This window comes from Maniola hyperantus, chromosome 5 (genome assembly GCF_902806685.2).
Source record: "Maniola hyperantus chromosome 5, iAphHyp1.2, whole genome shotgun sequence".
In the NCBI taxonomy this organism is placed as follows: domain Eukaryota; kingdom Metazoa; phylum Arthropoda; class Insecta; order Lepidoptera; family Nymphalidae; genus Maniola; species Maniola hyperantus.
In genome coordinates, this window is record NC_048540.1 from 8652406 (window position 1) to 8676814 (window position 24409).

Here is a 24409-nt window from a genome sequence, read left to right on the forward strand (position 1 = left end):
TTTCGGGATAAAAAGTATACCCATGCAAAAAAATCACGTCAATCCGTTGCACCGTTGCGACGTGATTGAAGGACAAACCAACAAACAAACACACTTTCGCATTTATAATAAGGGTACTGATTTATATTGGAAGGTCACAAATATGTATTTAGTTTCACATAAACTAATAACTAAGCTAGCCATTGCAAAGCCAAATAAATCACAGATGGGACTTACCCTAACATCTTCTATATGATTAGTTTTATATGCGCTCTCTAACAATTCCGAGGGATAAGACATCACTATTACACGACTTGTTATGTAACTTATATCCAAATCTGCGCGCGCTATGGATCTAAAATTTGAAAAAAAATCCAGTGTAAATACTAATGCCTCATGTAATTTACAAAAAACGAAAATGTGTCGGAAACTCACTGTTGGACCGTGTGCATTACTTTAGTAGAAGTATCCTTTAAGTTTTTCAAAAAACTTCCAGCGCCATCTTTGATTGAAGAGAAAAGGCCTCCAGAAGTGGGCGGTGCTTGTGGGAGTGGAGCGTGGTAGTGCGGGGCAGCCGGGGGGCGAGCGGGCGGTGGGGGGCGCGCCGGCTCCGGCGGCCGTGGGTTTGCTGGCTCTTGGCTATTCGGTACCGCTTCCCTGTTCACTGAAATAAAAAAGGGACGTTAATGATATAAAAGCTGAAGTTTTGATCAACTATTATGTCACGTCCGAACTGACAGGTCTCACCTTGAAACAACGTAACTGCTTTGAGATTGCTGGACAAGAAGACACGTTCTGATCACAAAAATTAATGCTTGAACAGGAGTGTTTTCGAAGCGCGCTCCATACAAACGATTTGATTTCTATTTGGCTATCAATCAATCAAACTCAATGAAATTTTGTAGACACATTGTACAAATTAATACCTGTGTCTGTGGTTTGTCAGATTTCCGTATGAAAATCTTTGAGCCTGTTGTAACTTTGAAACTTCATATTTTTTCAGAAATCTAACAAACCACAGACAGATATATTATCGTGTTTATAAAATTTCATTGAGTTTGATTGGTTAATGGCCAAATATAAATCAAACTCGGTTTGTATGGAGAGTGCTCCGAAAACACTTCTCTTTAAGATTGAATTATTATTCGTCTGTCAGCCCGCACGCGGTTTTAGTGCGTAAAATTGTCTCAATTTTCTTGAGCTCTTATGAGGCACGGACAAACTTGCGCAGCAGCTTGATTTTAAGATACCTTAGGCAGAGTGCGCTTTACTGCGCAGGTTTGTCACCAGAACCTATGAATATTAGCAACTTTGTAAAGGATAATAGTCACAGATTAAAATTAGCCAACCCGGTCGGAACCACTCGGATTAGCTTTGCACAAAAATTCAGTCGGCCGTCATTTTAGGAATAATGTAAACAATTTTTTTTTTAAATTATCCATTAAAAAAACCATAACTATTTATTTGCGTTTACAGCGCGACACGATGCAAACGTTGATCTATGTAAACTTAAAATTAAGTTACTAATAGCCGCACTCAGAGTCGCTAATCGTTACTTGAGATAGACTTAAAACGAGACAGATTTATGTGAGAGTGAGAGATATAGCTGTCTCGTTTTAACTAAACTTAAGAAACGATTAAGCTACTCTGAGTACGGCAGTTAAAGTGTCAAATATTATCACTTCTTTCATTTGATATTCTAGTCATTTTTGACTTTTTACATGAATGAAATGGTTGTTTTGAATATCTTCATTAAGTAAATTTTTATCCATAGATGATGTCTTTGTCATAATACAAGATTCTGAATCTATGTAAAATTATTGATTCTAATAATCACAATAAATTAAAAATAATAAAATCATTTATGTTAACGGTCAAAACAGAGTAGCACAAATTCAGAATTAATAGTGTTGGTTGCGTTAATATAATATATTGGGCATTAACATAACTTTTCATATTTAGCAAATATTAATAAAAAGAAACGATTTGTCTTTTAAGTCTATATTTATTTCTAAAATTTAATATAATTTACAAGTTTATAACTTATTTACTAGTAGTAACAAAAATATTGCTATAAGTTATACATTAACAAGTATTAAATTAAGGCCTAAAATTTGTGATGGAATATTACTTTTAGATATCGCTCAATTAGTGGTTATTGCATTAGGTAATGAATATATATTTGTTATAAGAATTGCTAATGTATATATCACCTTAAACAATTCCTCTATTTATTTCGAAAAATATTTTATACCCTTCAGATAATCTCTCTTAAGACATTTTAATCAATTTACATTATTAAATACAACAATATAAATACGAGTACATACATTATTCATGTAAAAGTTAATGGAATGTTTGTTAGCTAACATAATAATATTATATTTTTAATTGCCAAACACGAAAAAAGGACAAAATATCTACTACTCTATTCTAATGAAAATATAATTACAATTATGTATATTAATAAAAAAATATAAATACCTATAAATGAAATAACAGCTATACATTACTTTTTAGAGGAATAATTTCAAGTGTGTATTATATTTTAATGTTTCAAGGAGACATTGAATGTCGCACATTTATTTAAAATTGCCGCAGCCATTTGCTTTACTAAAAACCTGACTGTGGTTAATTCTGTTGTCTACAATCTTGGAACTAAACTAAATTGACAGGTCTAAATCTAGTGCTCTCCTTTTCCGCAGAGAACATTATGAAAGGGATAGCAAAACATTTTAGTTTAGAGATCGCGTACAACAGTGATCTGTTTATGATTAGGTATTCATTTCCATTTTCTGCAAATATTACCAATCTAGATAGTGAAATTCCTAACAGACAGACAAATTAACGCACAGCTTAAACAGGTGAGTCTACTCTAGACTCTAGAAGGATGAAATTTTGTATAGGAGCATGCCAAATTTCAGCCCGACCCATCCAGTAGTTTGAGCTGTGCGTTGATGGATCAGTCAGTCACCTTTTCCTTTTATATATTTAGATTCACAAATTGTAGGTTGAAATTGAATAATAAAATATTGTCAATTTTAATAACTGCACTAAATATAAAAGTCTCATCAGATTACAATGGGGCCGATTCTCTAGTACACAATCTCTAAACTAAACTAAATTAATAGGTCTAAATCTAGTGCTCTCCTTTTCCACAAGCAACATTATGAAAGGGATAGCAATAGATTTAGACGTGTCATTTTAGTTTAGTTTAGAGATTGTGTACAACGGAATTAGCCACAATGTCTTCTTTTTAACGCAGTATAACTCATGAAAATACCTTTTAAATCAAATTAATTGTAATTCACAACCTTTTGTGTCGTTTGACTGTCCTAAAATATAAAAAAAATATTTCTTTCGCATGTAGCGATTTATATGCATGATTAAATTATTAGTAATAAACTAACGGATACCCGGCGTGTGCTATTACACTAAAAAAATCACTAAAACCATCTTCGCATTATTTTAAATTTTAGCCTTGATAATGAAACTGGTTTGGGCCACATCAGTTGGTTGGTTTTAAAATCTATGACGGGCACAGGTAGAAACATTTTTTGTATTTTATATATTAAGATTCATGGTATGCTAAAGTTTCAGAGAAAGAAAAAATACACAAAGCAACCAAACCTATAATATACCTACACTTTAATTTGCACCCAATACTGTATGCAACACATGTTGTGTTGTGTAGTATATATATATATATATATTGTATGTAGCCCAATACAACGAATCTATTTCAGCATGAACCTAACAATAGCGAAACTTGTAATTTTATGATATTTTAATTAAGTATATTGTAAAATTGGTCCGTCAGGTAGGGCTCAGGACGGGAGGGTGACAGTTGACGTAAAAATCGAGGAAGGTTACCCTCCTACAAACCGTACCTACTCTCCTTTTTAGTGAGTCAGGAACCCGAATACTAGCTACCTACACAGATCTCAAAAAACCTAGAAGTACAGGGAGCTCAAGTTAGCATATAGACGATGAGGAGAACCAGAAGGCTTCTAGCTGCCAACATACTCAGTTACGCGTAAGTTACTCCGTGAGCACCGGATTTCCCGTTTTAGATTTGCAACAAATTGTGCATCCTGGACACAGACGGACTGGAGTAGCGTACTTTCTCTGACGAAGCTCTGATTTTCTCCGAATAATTCGAATCCGGCGGGCGCTACCAATACCAAGAGGACGCTATGCAAATCTTTGTTCTGAGGAAATCCATTCTATATGGGTGAAAAGTGGGAACAACTTGAATCTTGAGAGATTTTATACCTAGTTTATAAGTTGTAACAATCTTTATTTTCATCCACATTATTTTATTGAATACTGTTAGTTTTATTTAAATAGATGATTTTTATGTCTACACTAATATTATAAAGAGGAAAACTTTGTTTGTTTGTTTGTTTGTTTGTTTGTTTGTTTGTTTGTACTGAATAGGCTCAAAAACTACTGGACCGATTTTAAAAATTCTTTCACCATTCGAAAGCTACATTATCCACGAGTAACATAGGCTATATTTTATTTTGGAAAAAAATAGGGTTCCGTAAGATATTTGGGTTTTTCGGACACAAGGTGTAAAAAATCAACCAGAAAAGTTACTTATTTTGCGTACGCTGCCTAAACTATAAAAGATAGAACCATAAAATGTTCTAATTAATTGTAGATCTTATAAATATCTACAAAAAAGTCCGCGACACACTATACCCATCTATGTCGAGTGAGGCACAGCAACCATTTTTTTATTTAAAAATCTTGAATTTTTTTTGGACTACATTTAAACGCGTTTATTTTACTCATGCTATTAATCCTTATCAAAATAAATGATTTCATCACTAAGAACAGTTTATGGAGATAATATTTGGTCTTTGAATGATTAAAATTGGACGTTTGGTTTTGAAGTTATGGCGAAATTAAAATATTACGATTTCTGCTGCACGGCCCGTTGTATTATATAAAGAGGTAATGTCGTTAAGTTTGTTTGTAGGGGGTAATGTTTAGAACTACTGAACCGATTTTAAAAATTCTTTCACCAGTAGAAAGCTACATTATTCCTGAGTGACATAGGCTATACGGGATCTTTAAAAACCTAAATCTACGCGGGCGAAGCCGCGGGGATCAGCTAGTAGTTAATAAATACCTTCATAAAAAGTCAAAAGCTGATAAAATATGCTTTTAAAATGGTAATTAGTAATAATAAGTATTTTATTTATCAATTAAAACTAATCAAAAGGCGTAATGGTAACTAAAAGACTATCAAAATTCTAAGCAGTAGGTATAGGTAAAGTAAAATTTTTAATTTGTACCTGTGTATTAAACCCCCTCCCTATCTTTACTGTCTATATTAAAATTGCTAAAGTTCGAAGTACAAAGATCATATTATATCAGTTTTTTTTAATTGTAAGTGAAGAAAACTGTGAGAAAATTCCTAATAAATTAATATCTTAGTTTTTCACATAAAATACAAAAATTGAAATTAATTTACCTTGAAAATCATAATTTTTATAAACTTCCTTTTCTTAATAAATACCTACCGTAGTTTTACATTTCTCTCTGCGTTGTGTTTCTCATTGCTTATGGTCGTGAGCAGTGACACCTATCCATTGATCACATACATACTTAATGTTAGGGATTTTCTTGGGATGAAAATATAAGTAGCACATCAATACTAATATTATAAATGCGAAAGTGTGTTTGTTTGTTTTTCCATCCTTCACGCCCTAACTAAGCAACCAATCGACTTAATTTTTGGCATAGAGATAGTTGAAAGGATGGAGACTAACATAGGCTACTTTTTATCCCGGAACATCAAAAAGTTCACGGGAATGTTAAAAACCTAAATCCACGCGTATGAAGTCGCGGGCACCAGCTAGTAAAGTTCATAAAATGCTAAAGATATTTTAAGGCAAATATGTATATTATACATGACTACTTTTTAACTACCTACCACAAAAAATCTGCTTGGTGAAAATTTGATACTTAACACATTAAGGTATGTATGAAGTTTATAAAATTAAATTGAGTGTCATAAAATATCCATATAAAATAGCAATAATATTAGTCAAATTATTGTTAGTATATGTGAGGCACGACATAGCCATTCTATTTCGTTATTCGTAGCGTAAGTATAGTGTCCACACATTTATTCATATTTTCAAAACAACAAACTTTAATAACTTTGTTAAATCAAGGTAAAAATATTGCACATTTAAAACAATTAAACCTTTCTTCTAAGTATTCGTCCTCAATTTTTTTTGTTGATAGGTAACTAAATAAGTAATCGTGAAACAAGCTAGCTAAACAAGTTATTTAATCATTTTAAACGCATTGGGTCTGCAAATGGTCAACTACTACGACTTAAGTAATATGTAAATACAATAAAATAGGAATACTCGTGGTTCTTAGTAATTATAGACATTAAAATACCTATATACAAGAAAAGCTATAAAAAGGCTATTATTGATGTTTTGAAAAAAGGAACAATTAAACGATTAAAATTTTTCAATTCACTTATGTAGAACAGTGTTATGATTGTATTTTTGTATTGAACGTCTCCCTTATTTTGTAAATAATACTTTTATTTTTATTATCGGCCCCACTATTAGTTGTTTAAAGGGGATCGCCCGCGAATGGGCCCTCTTTTGTGGCATCGTGTCAAAACTTAATTTTTTTTTTTTTAAATGTGTTAATTACGATTATAATAATATGTTTTATTACGACTTTTCTTTCACTCTATCATTGAAAATATCCACAATTACAGTTAGATTTGGAAACATCCATTTATTTTGAAGAAGTATTAATAAAATACCAGCAATATCAGCAACATAAAAAATAAGATTTCTTTATAACCAGGGTGAATAAATGGAAATCGTTTGCAGAATATAAAAAGGTAATTATTTGTGTACAAAATAAAATTAAAACCATGGTCACCATAACAATTATATTGGGGGGGCCCAAGCTCCTAAGAAAATGGGCAATCTCCTGTTTATGTATAGTTTAGTCGTTTGTTTGTATTTTTATATTATTATAGTAGTTTGTTTATGTTGTGTCGCCCTAGTTGTATGTAGTAAGCTGTGGATAGTGTAGTGGATTTCATATTTGTCAATTTTGTTAGATTTAAGTCGTACCTAGTTTTAACATTTAATATGTAATTGTTTACTGTCCCAAATAAAATAAAATAAAATAAACAAATTTTGTTAGTTTAAATTATGATAATAGGTAGGTACTTACCTACTTGTTTTTGTCTTTTTAATGGAATGTTTTTTTTCTTTTGTATTTAGGTAAGACTAATTCAATCTTTTTATTATAATTGTCTAATAGTAACCTTTCGATGCAACCTAACAACAAAGTACTTACTTAATGATATACTAGAAGTATCTCCTATTATTCCAGGAGAATAGATCGAAAGCCAATAAACAAAAACAAACGAATTAACATAATAAAAAACGAATTATATAAATGTAGTTTCTACATTCAAATGCGTTTTAGACAATTAATTTTCCTATACCTACTATTAAAATATCACAACACGATAAGCCTAAAATTTAAAAATTAAAATATAAACTAGTATGATAATATACAGATTATATAAAAGCATTAAATCGCGCTGAGCAGTAGCCATACAGCATTTAGCAACCATTGTACAGTAGCTATTCCAAAAATAGTACCGAAATAATTGCCTTGTTTGACCTCTTTTATGAAATGTCAAGTTAATGAAAATTAATTTCATTATGAACTCGACTATAACCCGCGCATAAAGGATCGAAATGATAATGGCGGTTTGTGTATTGCAAGGTTACCAGAAATGTATGTAATCCACATCTATGCTATCCTGTTTGTCTGTCAGCTTTTCACAGTTCATCCGTTCAACCGATTTTGATGTTTAATACAAGAGTTAGCTTACTACCGAGGATAGCTATAGGCTACTTTTCATCCTGGAAAATCAGAGTTATTGAAATATGAGTTTAGATAGTGTATGAAACTCTGCATAATTAGGTATTAAAACACTCGTTTGATAATAATGAAAAACTCACACTCATGTTTTGATACCACCCATTATACTACAGTTTCATAGACTACTATTAACACAATTACCAAATTGGCTATTATACCTACTCCTAAGTTTCTTGCATTTCTGGTAATATATTATATAATACCTACATGTTTCTTTTGCATACATTATGGATGTGTCATATGTGTGAGTAAACAGGCATAGCGTGTGATTGAGAGGGCATTATTATCACCGCCATTTAGTTGCAAAGGTTAAGCTAAGTTAGTTGGAAAAAGATATTATATATTTTATATAATATATAAGTATATAACCTATTTAGCAAACATAATCAAGATCACTGCATTCATTACACATATTATGTGATTAAAGATAGCTTTTTTATAGGAAGGTATAGCTCGCGACAGGTTGAGATGGCAATCGAAGTATGAGGCGCGGGAACGCCACGCGGAGGAATCCACACGTCACCCGCGCTCGTCACTAGTGCGGGGCGTTCCCTGCCCGATTGCCATTTCAACCTGTCGCGTATTGTACCTACTGTGCTACTTACACTTTTGAAAATAGCTGTAATTCCAAATGTTCACTAAATTAATTTTTGGTGGAATAAAATTGAAAATAAAAAATTGATTTCAAATTACTCCTAATTTATTATTTATGTAATGAATAGTAGGAATAAAATGTCTGTCGTTAACGAAATTATTACTACCAACTTTATGTAAAAAGATAGCGTAGTTTTGCTCTGCATGCATGGTATTTAAGTTTACATGTGGGATAAATATGTTAATAAACAAAAATATTACAGGATCACATATTGGATCAGTTTTTACAAAATCTACCTGTAGGTCGGCCCTTTAACTAAGAATTAAAGGGAGATTTAAAATAGGTATATGTTGCAAAATCTAGGTGTCTATTACCTATCATTATCTGTTATCGGTCTTTGGCACATGTAGCAGGAAGACAGCGCGATATAGTAGCGTATAAATACTAATAAATAAAAACAATACTCATCATTGCGAGCATATCCAATATCTCTAGCAAGCTTTCAAGATGCGAGTGGAGTCCAAGGATTCATGCGCCACGGGTCATTTAAATGAGAAAACAATCGGGCACCCGAAAAAGTTGAAAACACCTAAAATGAAAAGAAAACGTGATATGTATGGAGATAAGTCAAGGCGTTATTTTGAAAGTCACGTGCCTTTAGATTGGATTAATCAATTAATACAATATTTCGGTTATTATCTATCAGAGATTTATTTTTTCCGGTAGTTTTGGTATTTCGTTCAGAAAACCGAAACATTTCAATTTGTAAACAAAGGTATATTTTACTGACGTACTTTTTAACTTAAAATTTTGCACACTAAATTACTAATCAATTTTATTGATTGAAAATATAAGAAACTAAAGGCATGGAACTCTCAGCTTAAATAAACAAACATGCAATGATGTAGCTCATTCTAACGGAACAAAGAAAAGCTTTGACTAATAATACCTAAGTAGGTATAATTACATGCAAATCATACTCAAAATTTTAGCCATATGGAATTTGAAAAAATTGCAAATTCTGTTGTCAGATTTAATTGGCCTATTAGATACCATGACAATTTATAAATCATTCTATTAGTAACCTACCTAATTAATACATCTATATCAGGAAACCTTGATTTTGTGATAAGATAAATATACAAACAAGTAGGTAGATACGTGCAAGAAAACCAATAACGCAATCACAACTTTATAATCAAAATTCACCTGAATATATACCGCAATCGTGCTTGATGTTACTACAGTGCCTGATTGTTAATACAGAATAAGCAGTCCCATTACAAGCATCAACATTACAAGATCACATTATGAATGAATGATTTTTTAATGAGAGTTATAACTGGTATGTTAGTACCTACTAGCCTAATTTTAATCACAAAATGTCAAAACAGCCTTGTACTGATATGTACCTTAATCAAACAAAATATTATAAAAAAAATTAAAAAGTGTTTATAATGTGAAAATTAGGAACTCAATATAGATATTTTCAAGATTTTTTTAGTTTGAAAGCAGTCAAGGAGCGTACGGTCTAGTTGTGACAACGCACATAAATCGATGCAATTGTTAAGAAATGTCGAGAAGTCGGTAACTGGATGGGTGGCTGACTTTTTAGATCCAAAAGCCTTTTAGTTTCTTTCGTGCTTCGGAGATCGAATATTATAAGGGCCGAAAGAGAAGCTGCTTGTAAGCGGAAGGATTTGGTAACCCACCGCGTTAATAAACCAAGACAAAACAAACCTCGTAGCTTGTTTTTAAGTTTATGTAATTCTTATTTATCAGTCACCAATACATCACCTTACAAATTCAACAATCGACTATCACAAGTGTACCTATATGTTATACCTATCTTGAATAAATCCTTTGAGAATTTGAATCTGAGTTTAATATTATAATATTTCGACAATGAACACCTACCTTAACAGTTCATTTTTCATATTACCTATGTTCTGATCATATCTGGGCATGTTTCTGGTCTAGGGCTGTGTTCTTCCTTGCCAATAATATCTATTAGCAAAATTGGTACCAGTCTCGCAGAGTAATACTATAGTAAGAAGGAGATCAGAGATACCTACCCAGACTTTTTCACGAGAAGAGTTGATACAAGCCCTAACAGCTAGTTTGAGCATTAACAGTGCAAAGGTATCAACAGGCTTTAATCAATTTATCGTTACAAAAGATATTAATAACCGTTATGTTGCGTAGTTTATCTTAAAACAAGGCCATACTTTAACAACAACTAATATTACCAATAGATTAGTAAAAACATTCATGCATTCACTACTAGGTACTTGTTAGGCCCTATCTAAACTGTTAAGGTTTTAACAGATTCTTAATACAGCAGATGAACCACTCTTTAAGGAATAGTAGAAGTATAAAAGAACTCATGGTCTTGAACAAACGTAAAATTTAACTATATATTAACGTATTATGTAAATGTAACAATTAAATGCTGCTCAGTGCTCACTTGATACTGATACTATAAAATGAATAATTTTACAGGAAAAGTCTGAATCGGAAGTCAGAAAGTAGTCTTTTATATGATCAAAGTTAACAGATATTTCAAAAATGTATTAATAATTCTTTGTAAACATTTTTGAAGACATGTTAGAAGTTCTTCATCTTTCCTATAAAACATTTCGTAAATGTTAATAACATAATATTGTGAAATTAGTAAGCGTTATTAATTTATGTTACCTGAATTGTTAGTGCAAAATGCTAGCTTAAATTTTAAAGTTACCCTTAAGTTTTCCTTGAAATCCACTCAAAAGTATTCCTCTTACATTGTTATTCGATGAACTGTCTCATAAATAAAAACAAACCAATAATGACAATATATATCAGTTTATTTCCCTTTACCTTACATTGATATAAATAAACAAAAATGAGTTATGAATTGATCCGGCAACTGAGTTACACATCGAAAGATTGCCAATAGCTCAATATTTGTATAAGCGACTAAATAAGGACAAACGAATATGGAAACACGTAGTATATGCTCTCCATATATACATCTCCATTGCTTAAATGTAATATTTCTCATTTTATATTGTCTTCATAAATCCATGATTTATGTTATCGTTTTGTACAATTAATAAGCTAATAATTATTATTATAATTTTACCATCGACTAGTAATACACAAATAGAATGTGTGACAATTCACAAACTTTTAATAGTGCCGATTGCAAAGCCACCTATTGTTAGTGCACTTTTAAAATATTTTTGGCTTCCCAGGTGTTAGTAGCGAAATATAAACGACCAGATGGTAAATGGATATGGTACTTTTTCAATTGTACACAATTTCTCTGAACAAAAGACAATAATAATAGTTCTAAATGTAGTGCGATTTCTTTCAGTCCCTTATGGAAAAACATGGCAATACTTAAGGTTAAAATTGTGTACGACCAAATAAGCCCCATTGCATATTCAAAACCTATGTTTCCCCTTTTGTTTTAAATATAAAAAACACTTGAATGTTATCTTATTTAAAAGTGTAACTTATGAACAGTATATTACCTTTTATTAGTGAAAAAAGTGTTTAGGTTATGAATTACGTATGTGATATTTATATTTATGAAAATATTATTTCTTAGAGATTACTTTAGACCTACGGGAATGTGTACATGGCTTGATTTATAATAAAATAGTGCAATTAATATTATGTAACTAGCATATCATAACTTATAGGTACCTAATAAGTAAAAAATGTACACACTTTTTAAATGTGTACTGTCTTTTTTGGTCATAAAAGTTTTTTTTTAATTTAATTAAAGTAATTTAAATAAAATTGAAAGAAGAGATATTCCTTTGATTCAAACTGAATTCTCATCAGAAAATCTTTGCAGTTTGCTTGTTTATGTAAGGCAACGCAAAGAGTTAGTAGCTATTTTCCTTTACAGAAATCATAATTCGCATTAATGTAAGTAGAAAGTAAAAAAATGGTAAAAGTCAAATAAATGCTATACTACCTTCTCAAATGGCCAACAATTTATCCAATACATTTCTTACCTTTGGCGATGTTCGTTTTGGCGGTAATCAATATTTAAATGCAAAGACACTGTACAATCAGGTATGAAACTCAACCCAAAACAAATCTCATGAGAAATATAAAAAAAATTTGAGTGTAAAAAGTCAAAAAATGCTTGACCATTTTTAGCTCGAGTTGTAAATGCAACAGAACAAAACAATGGACCGGTCGGGTGTGAAGTTCTGCAAATCATTTTGGACACTTAAGGCGCTTCGTTTATCACAAGAACCGACGGGCCGCGGCGCGTTAAGATATGGTAGTGTAATATTTACTTGACTTCTTATTACCTGGCGAGCTAGTGGCCACAGATTGTTCAACTTTTTTACGCTCAAATTTGAGTGGTTGCTTGAGATTGATGTTGTTGGACTCCGCTATCGCCGCCAGCCGCTCCAGCACGCCACTGATCGCCAGCCGCACTTCTGGGTTCACCGTCAGGCAGCCACCTGTGGACATGTCCTCGCATTACCCACTAGCTCACGCTCTCAGGCGTTTGTTACAGACAAAGTTTACATGCAATTAATATTTCAAATTGGCAGACCCAGTTGACGTGTGACCTAGTTATGAAAACGCATATTCAATTACAATTGTTGACCAACGTTGACCCAAGTCGGAAACTGGATGAGGTCCTACTCTGGAGGTCCTGACCTTTTAGTTTTCTGCGTGCCTCTGAGAGCATGTTAAGCTGTTGGTCCTGCTTATTATGACTAACATCTGAAAATAGCTGCATAAACCTAATAGCTAAAATGTCTTTCTCTAACGATCTAGTAACCCACCGCATTGTCATCCCAAGAATACTTCTTCTACCTAAGGGGCCACAACCCTCAGCAATGAGGAAAAGGAGAGAGAGAGAGAGAGAGAGAGAGAGAGAGACTCAGTGTTTTGACCTGTACATCAGTTGGTCAGCTTCTCCTTCTTAATAAAAATATTAGGAATTTTTGATAGTATCATTTTCAGGTGAATTGCCGGGCTAGAAGAGTCATCGATAACGAAGCCTGATCAATTCCAAGTTGGTATTCCATGAGCATAATATATTTCGGAAAGTAGGAACTATTCTTCCCAGTTTCCTCTCGCTTTTTTACTATCGGACCTCAAGGCGTCGTAGGTATCTGCATCTCCACAAAGTCGAAACTCTCCAGACTCGTACAAAGTGATTTGCTTCCTAGTTTCTAATATGCACTTCAAGAATATGGCTATCACCTATACTTACTGGTATCTTCAAAAGAGGAGTAACCAGGCAAGCGCGCTCCAGCTTAGGCTGCTAAACAAACGTTAAACTCGTTAACCCATACAAACGCATGTGGTTAATGTTAGTTTAAACTTTGTTTAGGTTTTTGTGGTAAGACCATTAAAAGCCAAAAAGTAACACTTATTAAAATTTAGCCCACTTTGTTTTACTTTAAAGTAAGTTATACATTAAATAATAAAAGATTCTTTCAAATATTGACTGACGAAAACTCACTTATAATTTCATGGAAACATTTGTAGCGTTGATCATTAGGGTTCAAGTTGTAATTTCCATTCAGAATTGCCAACTTAGCAGAGTCTTCAAACGGATGTTGCATATAGCACAGTGTGTACAATATACATCCTAATGCCCAAATATCAACTGCATGGTCTATTTTACGATTATCCCAAGTATCTAGCATCTCTGGGGCACGGTACATTGGTGTTGTGAATTGAGCCAACTGAAAAAATTTGTTGTTACACAAAATCAATATTCACTGTTTTGATTTAATCATTTAAACCATATTTTGAATAACTACTACTTACTAATTGTTATAATGAAGTCTAAGTTAAAGTTCACGACACAATTTCAGTGAAAACAAACAATTAGTAATATTAAAAATACATCTAAAAACACAGAATATATATAGTACTAAACGTAATTATCTAATAAATTAATTTATTCTTACATTTTCCTCCAACATATTCCTTTGATTTGCACTCCAAGAAGGATTAGGAGCAAACACATCTGTTGTGGCAGATCCAAAATCACACAACTTAATTGTACCTGAAATTTACATTAAAAAATAAAAATTATATCACACACAACACTCTGATGCTCTGTGTCAAACAATCCTGCAGAGATAAAGGCTTAAGGCACTGACTTACCTTCATTCGATATTAAGAAATTTTCTAATTTGAGATCACGATGTGCAATAGGAGGCACTTGCGCATGCATATGTTGTACTGCTTTACATGTCTGGTAGAATACCCTTAGGATTGTAGGAAGTGGGAATGCTTGCCCTCTATTTTGCAGTGCCTCCATTAGGCTTCCTCCACTACACAGATCTGTCAATAGTAAATACTCCCCCATTCCATGGCTTGTTTTTGTTTTATCAATAAATGAAGCAGCTATATATTTAATTATGTTAGGATGCCCAGATAGCTTCTTTAATATGCTAATTTCTTGTATAATATTTTTATTAGCTTGTTCATCAGCAGCCATTAGCCTTTTCAAGGCATATTCTGCTCCTGAGGATACATCTTGAGCAACAAACACAAATGCAAAGCCACCTGTAATAACAGATAATTGAGAAGTGTTTTTATAGTTAATCTAATTATGTTTAAATTAATAATAAAAATAATCTAATAAATAGTTTTAATTAGATTTGATTCAATAATTAAGATATGAAATAATAATACTTTATCAATACTGGTATGGAAAAATGTGTCTGCCTGTTGTCCAATTGCATAATTTTTTTTACTCAATAGAAGAAGTATGCAAGGTAGTGCCAAGATCTCATTTAAGGATAGATTGCATGATTTCTAGGGGTTTAATAGTAAAATAATTAATTTGTATGAAACTGGAGAACTGTACATCGAAAAAGCCGCAGGTTACCTACCCTTGATCTAGATGCATGCAAAATGTTAGGGTATTAATATATCTAGCTTCAGAAGTAGATATCTATTGGTCTCCTCGCTATGTTAAGTTGAAAACAAATATCAGCTATGTTTTTACAAATAAAGAAGTACAAGGTATTTTTTTTTTAATTTATAAACTTGCGCTTGGCTGCAATCAGACCTGCTGGCAAGTGATTATGCAGTCTAAGATATAAGTATAAATGTGAACAGGCTTTTTCATAAGAGGTTTTAAGAAGATGATGTTTTAGGAACCTGATAAACTTAATATGTTGAATACTTTCTTTTTTATTCTTATTGATATGCAGGATTTGGCAGGACTATTCTAAGGATACTTCAGACAAATAAACAATAAAGGACTTTTTGGTGTGGCTCATAACTTGGTCATCTTGCTGTATGAAAAACTAGTAACACTTGTTTTTGCAAGGGCTACAAAAACAAAGTATTACCTAAATAAACCCATGTGCATGAACATTATCATTGGAAATCAGAATATATGACTAAGTCATTTCCTAGATCCCATTATTCATAAGAGTGTTCATGCAATGCAGCAGAATGCAGACACTTTAAGCAGGCCGAAGTGTGTTGTGTGCTGCATTGCAAAAACTCACTCAGGGAGTAAGGACTACAAATGGGTGCCAAATTTGTTGGGCATATTCCGATAATAACTTACAATGTGTTTAGACATTCATTGGCAATGTAAAATAACATTTAGCATCGCAAAAGAAATATTTTGATTAAATATCCTAGATATTACTTTTAAGATGCAACATGACATTTTATGGTAATTGCTCAGTGTCGGACGACCTCCAACCCGCTGGACTGACGACCTTAAGAAGATAGCCGGAAGTGAGTGGATGAGGAAGGCGGAGGATCGTGTGTGATGGCGTGCTCTTGGGAAGGCCTATGTCCAGCAGTGGACGCAAACAGGCTGATTGATTGATTGAGCTCAGCTGTAATCAGTTTTTTCATAATATCTTCTCAATTGATAAATAGATTGTGGGTGTAGAACATTTTCAGAAAATATAACTAATTATGAATCCTAAAAATGTAAAATATTTACTTAAGTATAAGCAAGATGACGAATTATGCAAAATAATTAAATTTCAGAATAAATCACTACGCACATTTTAAATGTGAAAGTGTGTCTGTTTGTTGGTTTATTAGTTTGTCCTCCAATCACGCCGCAATGGAGCAACGGATTAGCGTGATTTTTTGCATGGATAACTTAAAGGCCTGGGAGAGTGACATAGGCTACTTTTATCTCGGAAAATCAAGTAGTTACCACAGGTTTTTTTTAAACCTAAATCCACGCGGAAGAAATCGCGGGCATCAGCTAGTAATATGTAGAATGTTAATTGAGTTTTTATTTCAAAGGTTTCCACGAAGCAGGAAACCTTAAACCTAAGACAATGAATTTCGACGCCCCCAATCAGTAGAGTACAGTGACCCAATCACCAAATTAGAATATAACCAAATATTTACTTATATTGGAATACTGCTTACCTTCTGCGATGACTTTTTTCACTCTCAATTTCATGTTCCCTATTTCAACAAATTGTCCAACAAAATCATTATCGCTGCCACCGTTGGCACCTCCAGAGCTGAAGTACCCCATTGCAGACTTAAAAACACTCATGTTGACCACTGATTTTCTTAACTTATTTTTAAATCACAGGATTTACAAAATACATATTGTTAACAGCTTCTTCTTGGATACATCACCTAAATAAAAAAGAAAATCCCGACGAAAACGAAATAACTTATAAAGAAATTGCAAAATTTCCTTTTGACGTTTGGCAGATAAAAGATAAAATTATGTTGCCCATGTTGCCATTATGCAACTAGTAAAAAAGTATTCTGTAAAAAACTGGCAAGGGCCAGATTCAAAAAGACTAGAACCGAGAGCTGCAAAGCGAGTTAAAAAGTTCTAGTTCTGTGCCCTGTTTATATATCGTAATGTTCTCTGTGCTGTTTATCAAACATTACAAGTCTACAAGCTCACAAGTTACAAGTTCAGCACAGGTTTTGTAAATCCTTGAATCCTAATGTTTCACCTTCAATTGTTTGGCAAAATATAAGAAGGTTTAGATCTGCTTTTAAAGATTCACAACAGAATAAAATATCTCCAGCTCTAGCAGAGCAAATCATGGATCGTTTGGGTCCTCCTTATGTACCTGAATGTCCCATGGCCTTAACGCCCCTAATAGTATCTAATGATAATTATAATAATGTAGATTTGAATTCGCCATTTACACTTAACGAATTGAAAGGCGTACTGTCATCGACTAAGGATTCAGCACCAGGGGAAGACGGGATTCCTTATTCCTTCTTATCGAATCTTGACGACAATATCCTCAGGTACTACCTTTCTTTGATCAACAACGTTATGATGGCGGGTATCGTCCCCGAATCCTGGAGGTCCCAAACTTTGATCTTATTACAGAAGCCGAATAAATCGAGTTCAGATCCAACATCGTATAGGCCAATAGCATTATCGTCGGTATTAGCTAAAACTGCTGAACACCTCATTAAAATCAGGCTGGAATGGTTTTTAGAACATAATACATTATTATCAAGAAACCAGTTTGGTTTTAGGAAAGGTAAATGTACCCTTGACAGCTTGAGCGTTCTTACCACAGACATAAGACTAAGTTTTTCTAAAAATGAGTCTTTGGTTGCTGCCTTCCTAGACATAAATGCCGCCTATGATAATGTAAATATCTCGATTTTAAAAAATAAATTGCTAGCCCTGAATATTCCTAATTTATTAATTAATTTTATTGTAAATATGTTGTACGAAAGATATATAAAGTATTCGTTAGATTCGTCTGAAAATGAAATTATATATAGAACTGTGTGGAAGGGTTTGCCACAAGGCTCTGTTTTGAGCCCTATATTATATAACATTTATACTTACGATTTGGACATTTCTGTTAGCAGATATGCAAATGTGCTTCAATATGCAGATGATTTGCTTTTATATGTTGCTGGGCCATCTTTGGATAATATTAGTGAATTGTTAACTTTAGCGTTAAATGCTTTAAAGTGTTGGTTATATAATAATGGACTAGATTTGTCACCATCTAAAAGCTCTGTTGTAGTATTTTCTCGAAAGCGAAATCTCCCATCTCTTCATATTAATTACAATGGTATTCTGCTAGCAGTTAAAGATAAGACAAAATTTTTAGGCGTAATATTAGATTCTAAACTTACTGGAGTTCCTCATTTTGAATATGTTTCATTAAGGTGTGAGCGAAATTTGAATATTCTAAGGTGCCTTACAGGAGTATGGTGGGGTGCACACCCTTTTACAATGAGATTGTTATATAATGCTTTAATAAGAAGTGTTTTAGACTATGGAACATTCTTATTACACCCTGGTAATACAACTGCAGCTAAAAAGCTGGATATGATCCAGTCGAAGGCTTTGAGGTTAGTTACAGGTGCGATGAAATCGGCTCCGACAAATTGTCTTCAGGTGGAATGTTGTGATCCGCCCCTATATATGAGAAGACAATTCCTCTGTGATAAATACTTTTTTCGTACATTACAGCTAAGTTCCCATCCGTTATTTTCAAAAGTACGACAACTTGCATATCAGGTTGATACCTGCAATTACTGGACCCATAAAGACTCTCCATGTCTTGTAAAAAGTCTTAGAAAATATGAAAGTTTGGGAGCTCCCACCCATCGAAGTATTACTCTTCCTCTATACCAGCATAACTACAAAAGCCTTATTGCTGTCCCGCAAATTAAATTCGATATAGGATTAAAATTAAAAGATAACCTTAATCCAAAACAGGAATTTACTAACATCGTCAATAATAAATGGCCCGACAGGCACTATGTGTTCTCAGATGCTTCTAAGCATGAGGATAAGAGTTGTGTTGGGGTTGGGGTATATCATTCACAATATAAAGGTATACAACAAATTAAACTTCCACCTGAAACTTCCGTTTACACCGGTGAATGTTATGGTTTACTTAAAGCTTTAGAATATGTTTTAATTTTAAAGATACCGAAAACCATAATATTTTCTGATTCCCGCAGTGCTTTAGAAGCTATTAATAGATTTCCATTCAAATCCCATAAACAGTCTCCAATTGTTTTTGGGATTAGAGATCTTTTATATAAATGTTCACAGAGAAATTGCGATGTTGTCCTAGCTTGGGTACCAAGCCATGTGGGCATTCTCGGAAATGAAAGAGCTGATCAATTGGCAAATGAGGCTATACGCATTGGAGATACTGTCCCATACACCAATTATTGTTCTGACCTGATAAATTTATCCAAAGTATATTTGTATGAAACCTGGGATGGGGTATGGAATAACGATAGTTCAGTAGGTAAACATTATAGAAAAATTCAGACGTCCATTCCGAGAAAACCATGGTTCAGTCGATTAGTTTTCTCCAAAACTGTCACCTCTGTTCTGTGTAGAATACGCTTGGGTCATGTTTGTACACCAGCCCATTTGTACAAGATGAAAATTGTTCCCGATCCTTACTGTTCCTGTGGGGAGTATGGGGACTTGAACCATATTTTCTTTGCATGCACTTTGTATGATCGGTCTGCCTTTCTTGCTCATCTCGAATCATTGCATATACCATTTCCTACATCTATAGTTTGTTTATTATATACTAATTCTTCAAATATTTATAAAGTTCTAGCTTTGTTCCTAGAAAAAAATGATATCAAGTTATAGTATATATGTGGGTATATTATTATTAGATTAGTGAAAACCTTATCCTTTTCCTTTCAAATTCCAAATCCCGATTTTTCAATTTTATCCATAGTTTCCCTAACTTTAAACTTTAATAAATAACAAACCTGACATTGGCTAATCTGTGTAAAGCCAGAAGAACAAAAAAAAAAAAAAAAAGTTAGGGAAACTATGGATAAAATTGAAAAATCGGGATTTGGAATTTGAAAGGAAAAGGATAAGGTTTTCACTAATCTAATAATAATATACCCACATATATACTATAACTTGATATCATTTTTTTCTAGGAACAAAGCTAGAACTTTATAAATATTTGAAGAATTAGTATATAATAAACAAACTATAGATGTAGGAAATGGTATATGCAATGATTCGAGATGAGCAAGAAAGGCAGACCGATCATACAAAGTGCATGCAAAGAAAATATGGTTCAAGTCCCCATACTCCCCACAGGAACAGTAAGGATCGGGAACAATTTTCATCTTGTACAAATGGGCTGGTGTACAAACATGACCCAAGCGTATTCTACACAGAACAGAGGTGACAGTTTTGGAGAAAACTAATCGACTGAACCATGGTTTTCTCGGAATGGACGTCTGAATTTTTCTATAATGTTTACCTACTGAACTATCGTTATTCCATACCCCATCCCAGGTTTCATACAAATATACTTTGGATAAATTTATCAGGTCAGAACAATAATTGGTGTATGGGACAGTATCTCCAATGCGTATAGCCTCATTTGCCAATTGATCAGCTCTTTCATTTCCGAGAATGCCCACATGGCTTGGTACCCAAGCTAGGACAACATCGCAATTTCTCTGTGAACATTTATATAAAAGATCTCTAATCCCAAAAACAATTGGAGACTGTTTATGGGATTTGAATGGAAATCTATTAATAGCTTCTAAAGCACTGCGGGAATCAGAAAATATTATGGTTTTCGGTATCTTTAAAATTAAAACATATTCTAAAGCTTTAAGTAAACCATAACATTCACCGGTGTAAACGGAAGTTTCAGGTGGAAGTTTAATTTGTTGTATACCTTTATATTGTGAATGATATACCCCAACCCCAACACAACTCTTATCCTCATGCTTAGAAGCATCTGAGAACACATAGTGCCTGTCGGGCCATTTATTATTGACGATGTTAGTAAATTCCTGTTTTGGATTAAGGTTATCTTTTAATTTTAATCCTATATCGAATTTAATTTGCGGGACAGCAATAAGGCTTTTGTAGTTATGCTGGTATAGAGGAAGAGTAATACTTCGATGGGTGGGAGCTCCCAAACTTTCATATTTTCTAAGACTTTTTACAAGACATGGAGAGTCTTTATGGGTCCAGTAATTGCAGGTATCAACCTGATATGCAAGTTGTCGTACTTTTGAAAATAACGGATGGGAACTTAGCTGTAATGTACGAAAAAAGTATTTATCACAGAGGAATTGTCTTCTCATATATAGGGGCGGATCACAACATTCCACCTGAAGACAATTTGTCGGAGCCGATTTCATCGCACCTGTAACTAACCTCAAAGCCTTCGACTGGATCATATCCAGCTTTTTAGCTGCAGTTGTATTACCAGGGTGTAATAAGAATGTTCCATAGTCTAAAACACTTCTTATTAAAGCATTATATAACAATCTCATTGTAAAAGGGTGTGCACCCCACCATACTCCTGTAAGGCACCTTAGAATATTCAAATTTCGCTCACACCTTAATGAAACATATTCAAAATGAGGAACTCCAGTAAGTTTAGAATCTAATATTACGCCTAAAAATTTTGTCTTATCTTTAACTGCTAGCAGGAATACCATTGTAATTAATATGAAGAGATGGGAGATTTCGCTTTCGAGAAAATACTACAACAGAGCTTTTAGATGGTGACAAATCTAGTCCATTATTATATAACCAACACTTTAAAGCATTTAACGCTAAAGTTAACAATTCACTAATATTATCCAAAGATGGCCCAGCAACATATAAAAGCAAATCATCTGCATATTGAAGCACATTTGCATATCTGCTAACAGAAATGTCCAAATCGTAAGTATAAATGTTATATAATATAGGGCTCAAAACAGAGCCTTGTGGCAAACCCTTCCACACAGTTCTATATATAATTTCATTTTCAGACGAATCTAACGAATACTTTATATATCTTTCGTACAACATATTTACAATAAAATTAATTAATAAATTAGGAATATTCAGGGCTAGCAATTTATTTTTTAAAATCGAGATATTTACATTATCATAGGCGGCATTTATGTCTAGGAAGGCAGCAACCAAAGACTCATTTTTAGAAAAACTTAGTCTTATGTCTGTGGTAAGAACGCTCAAGCTGTCAAGGGTACATTTACCTTTCCTAAAACCAAACTGGTTTCTTGATAATAATGTATTATGTTCTAAAAACCATTCCAGCCTGATTTTAATGAGGTGTTCAGCAGTTTTAGCTAATACCGACGATAATGCTATTGGCCTATACGATGTTGGATCTGAACTCGATTTATTCGGCTTCTGTAATAAGATCAAAGTTTGGGACCTCCAGGATTCGGGGACGATACCCGCCATCATAACGTTGTTGATCAAAGAAAGGTAGTACCTGAGGATATTGTCGTCAAGATTCGATAAGAAGGAATAAGGAATCCCGTCTTCCCCTGGTGCTGAATCCTTAGTCGATGACAGTACGCCTTTCAATTCGTTAAGTGTAAATGGCGAATTCAAATCTACATTATTATAATTATCATTAGATACTATTAGGGGCGTTAAGGCCATGGGACATTCAGGTACATAAGGAGGACCCAAACGATCCATGATTTGCTCTGCTAGAGCTGGAGATATTTTATTCTGTTGTGAATCTTTAAATGCAGATCTAAACCTTCTTATATTTTGCCAAACAATTGAAGGTGAAACATTAGGATTCAAGGATTTACAAAACCTGTGCCATCCTTCATATTTCTTTACCCTAAGTAGCTCCTTAGTGGTATTGGCAATTTTTAAGTAGTTATCAAAATTTTCATCCGTCATATTTTGACAAAATTGTTTTTCTGCTGCTTTCCTTTCTTTAACAGCATTAGTGCACTCTACATCCCACCATGGTGGAGATGGAATAAATTCCATGCACTCACCCCTTTTTACTGGAAAAGTTTCATCTGCAGCTTCAATTAAAGCTGCAGATAAAGCTTGTGAGGATTCTAATATATTCAAATGACTAATTTCAGGTAAATTATTGATTTTCATTGAAACTTTACACTACCACTCCTTTCATACTGTCATTTGATGTTTTACGTTGCTAGTAAGATAAATGTGAATGACGTTTGGCCTATGTATGATTGCCACTATGATGTAATAAACCTCGAAAATAGAATACACATCACTGATATTAAATCCAATTTAGACTTCCTATTGTTCATTGAAGAAAATTGTAAAAATCATTATAGGATATATTCGGATGGTTCTAAAAATGAGAACTTTGTAAGTTCTGCTTTTTATGATTCACAGTTAAAAAAATGTAGATCATATAAATTAAACTCTGACTGCAGTGTGTTTACTGCTGAATGCGTTGCCCTGTTCAAGGCATTGGAATATATCAAAGAAGAATTAATGTTTAAAATGAATAACTATGTTTTAATAACAGACTCGAAAAGTGTTCTTTTAGCTATAAATAATTTTAATTTTAGTAATTATAAATTAGTTTATATTATTTTCCAAATTAAAAATGTACTACTTAATTTAAAACAAAGGGGAATTAATATAGAATTTGTTTGGGTACCCTCCCACAGAGGCATAACAGGAAATGAAGTGGTTGATTCTGCTACAAGAAGAAGTAATTTTTATGAAGACTGTTCAAGTAGCATCAAAGTGCCATTTACGGATTTATGCAATACAATTAAAATAAGACAAAAGAAATTGTGGAGTGAAGTGTGGGATGTGACTAATAAAAATAAAGGAAAATGGTATGCGGAAATTCAAAAGGAAATACCAATACAACCATGGTATTTCAAAACAAAGTGTGAATCTAGAAAATTTACATCATTAATGAATAGACTGAGATTTGGTCACTGTCTGGTGCCAACACACCTGAATAAAATAAAAATACTAAACAGTAAAAAATGTAACTATTGTGAATATGAGGAGGCTGATGTTAATCATATGATACTCAAATGTCCAGCTTTTGGCATACAAAGACTTATATTAGCCAGTGATCTAAACACTATAAATATGGAACAAAAACAAAAAATTGATTTTCCCCGCCATGT

At 33.2% G+C, this 24409-nt stretch overlaps 1 protein-coding gene across 2 annotated transcripts in view; it reads right to left on the reverse strand.

The window, feature by feature from the left end:
* Positions 1-17229, reverse strand: part of aux (cyclin-G-associated kinase) — a 35605-nt gene extending 18376 nt beyond the window's left edge. The window contains exons 1-7 of one of the 2 annotated variants that reach the window (XM_069498578.1): positions 16925-17229; positions 14669-15073; positions 14470-14567; positions 14016-14241; positions 12844-12999; positions 415-643; positions 217-334 (exon numbers count right to left, since the gene is read on the reverse strand). In XM_069498578.1, coding sequence (XP_069354679.1) covers positions 217-334; positions 415-643; positions 12844-12999; positions 14016-14241; positions 14470-14567; positions 14669-15073; positions 16925-17057 — 1365 coding nt within the window. In that variant the 5' untranslated portion in view covers positions 17058-17229. The remainder of the gene's footprint in view (positions 1-216; positions 335-414; positions 644-12843; positions 13000-14015; positions 14242-14469; positions 14568-14668; positions 15074-16924) is intronic. The other variant, XM_034969080.2, reaches the window with a different exon arrangement.
* Between the last annotated feature and the right edge of the window lie 7180 nt (positions 17230-24409).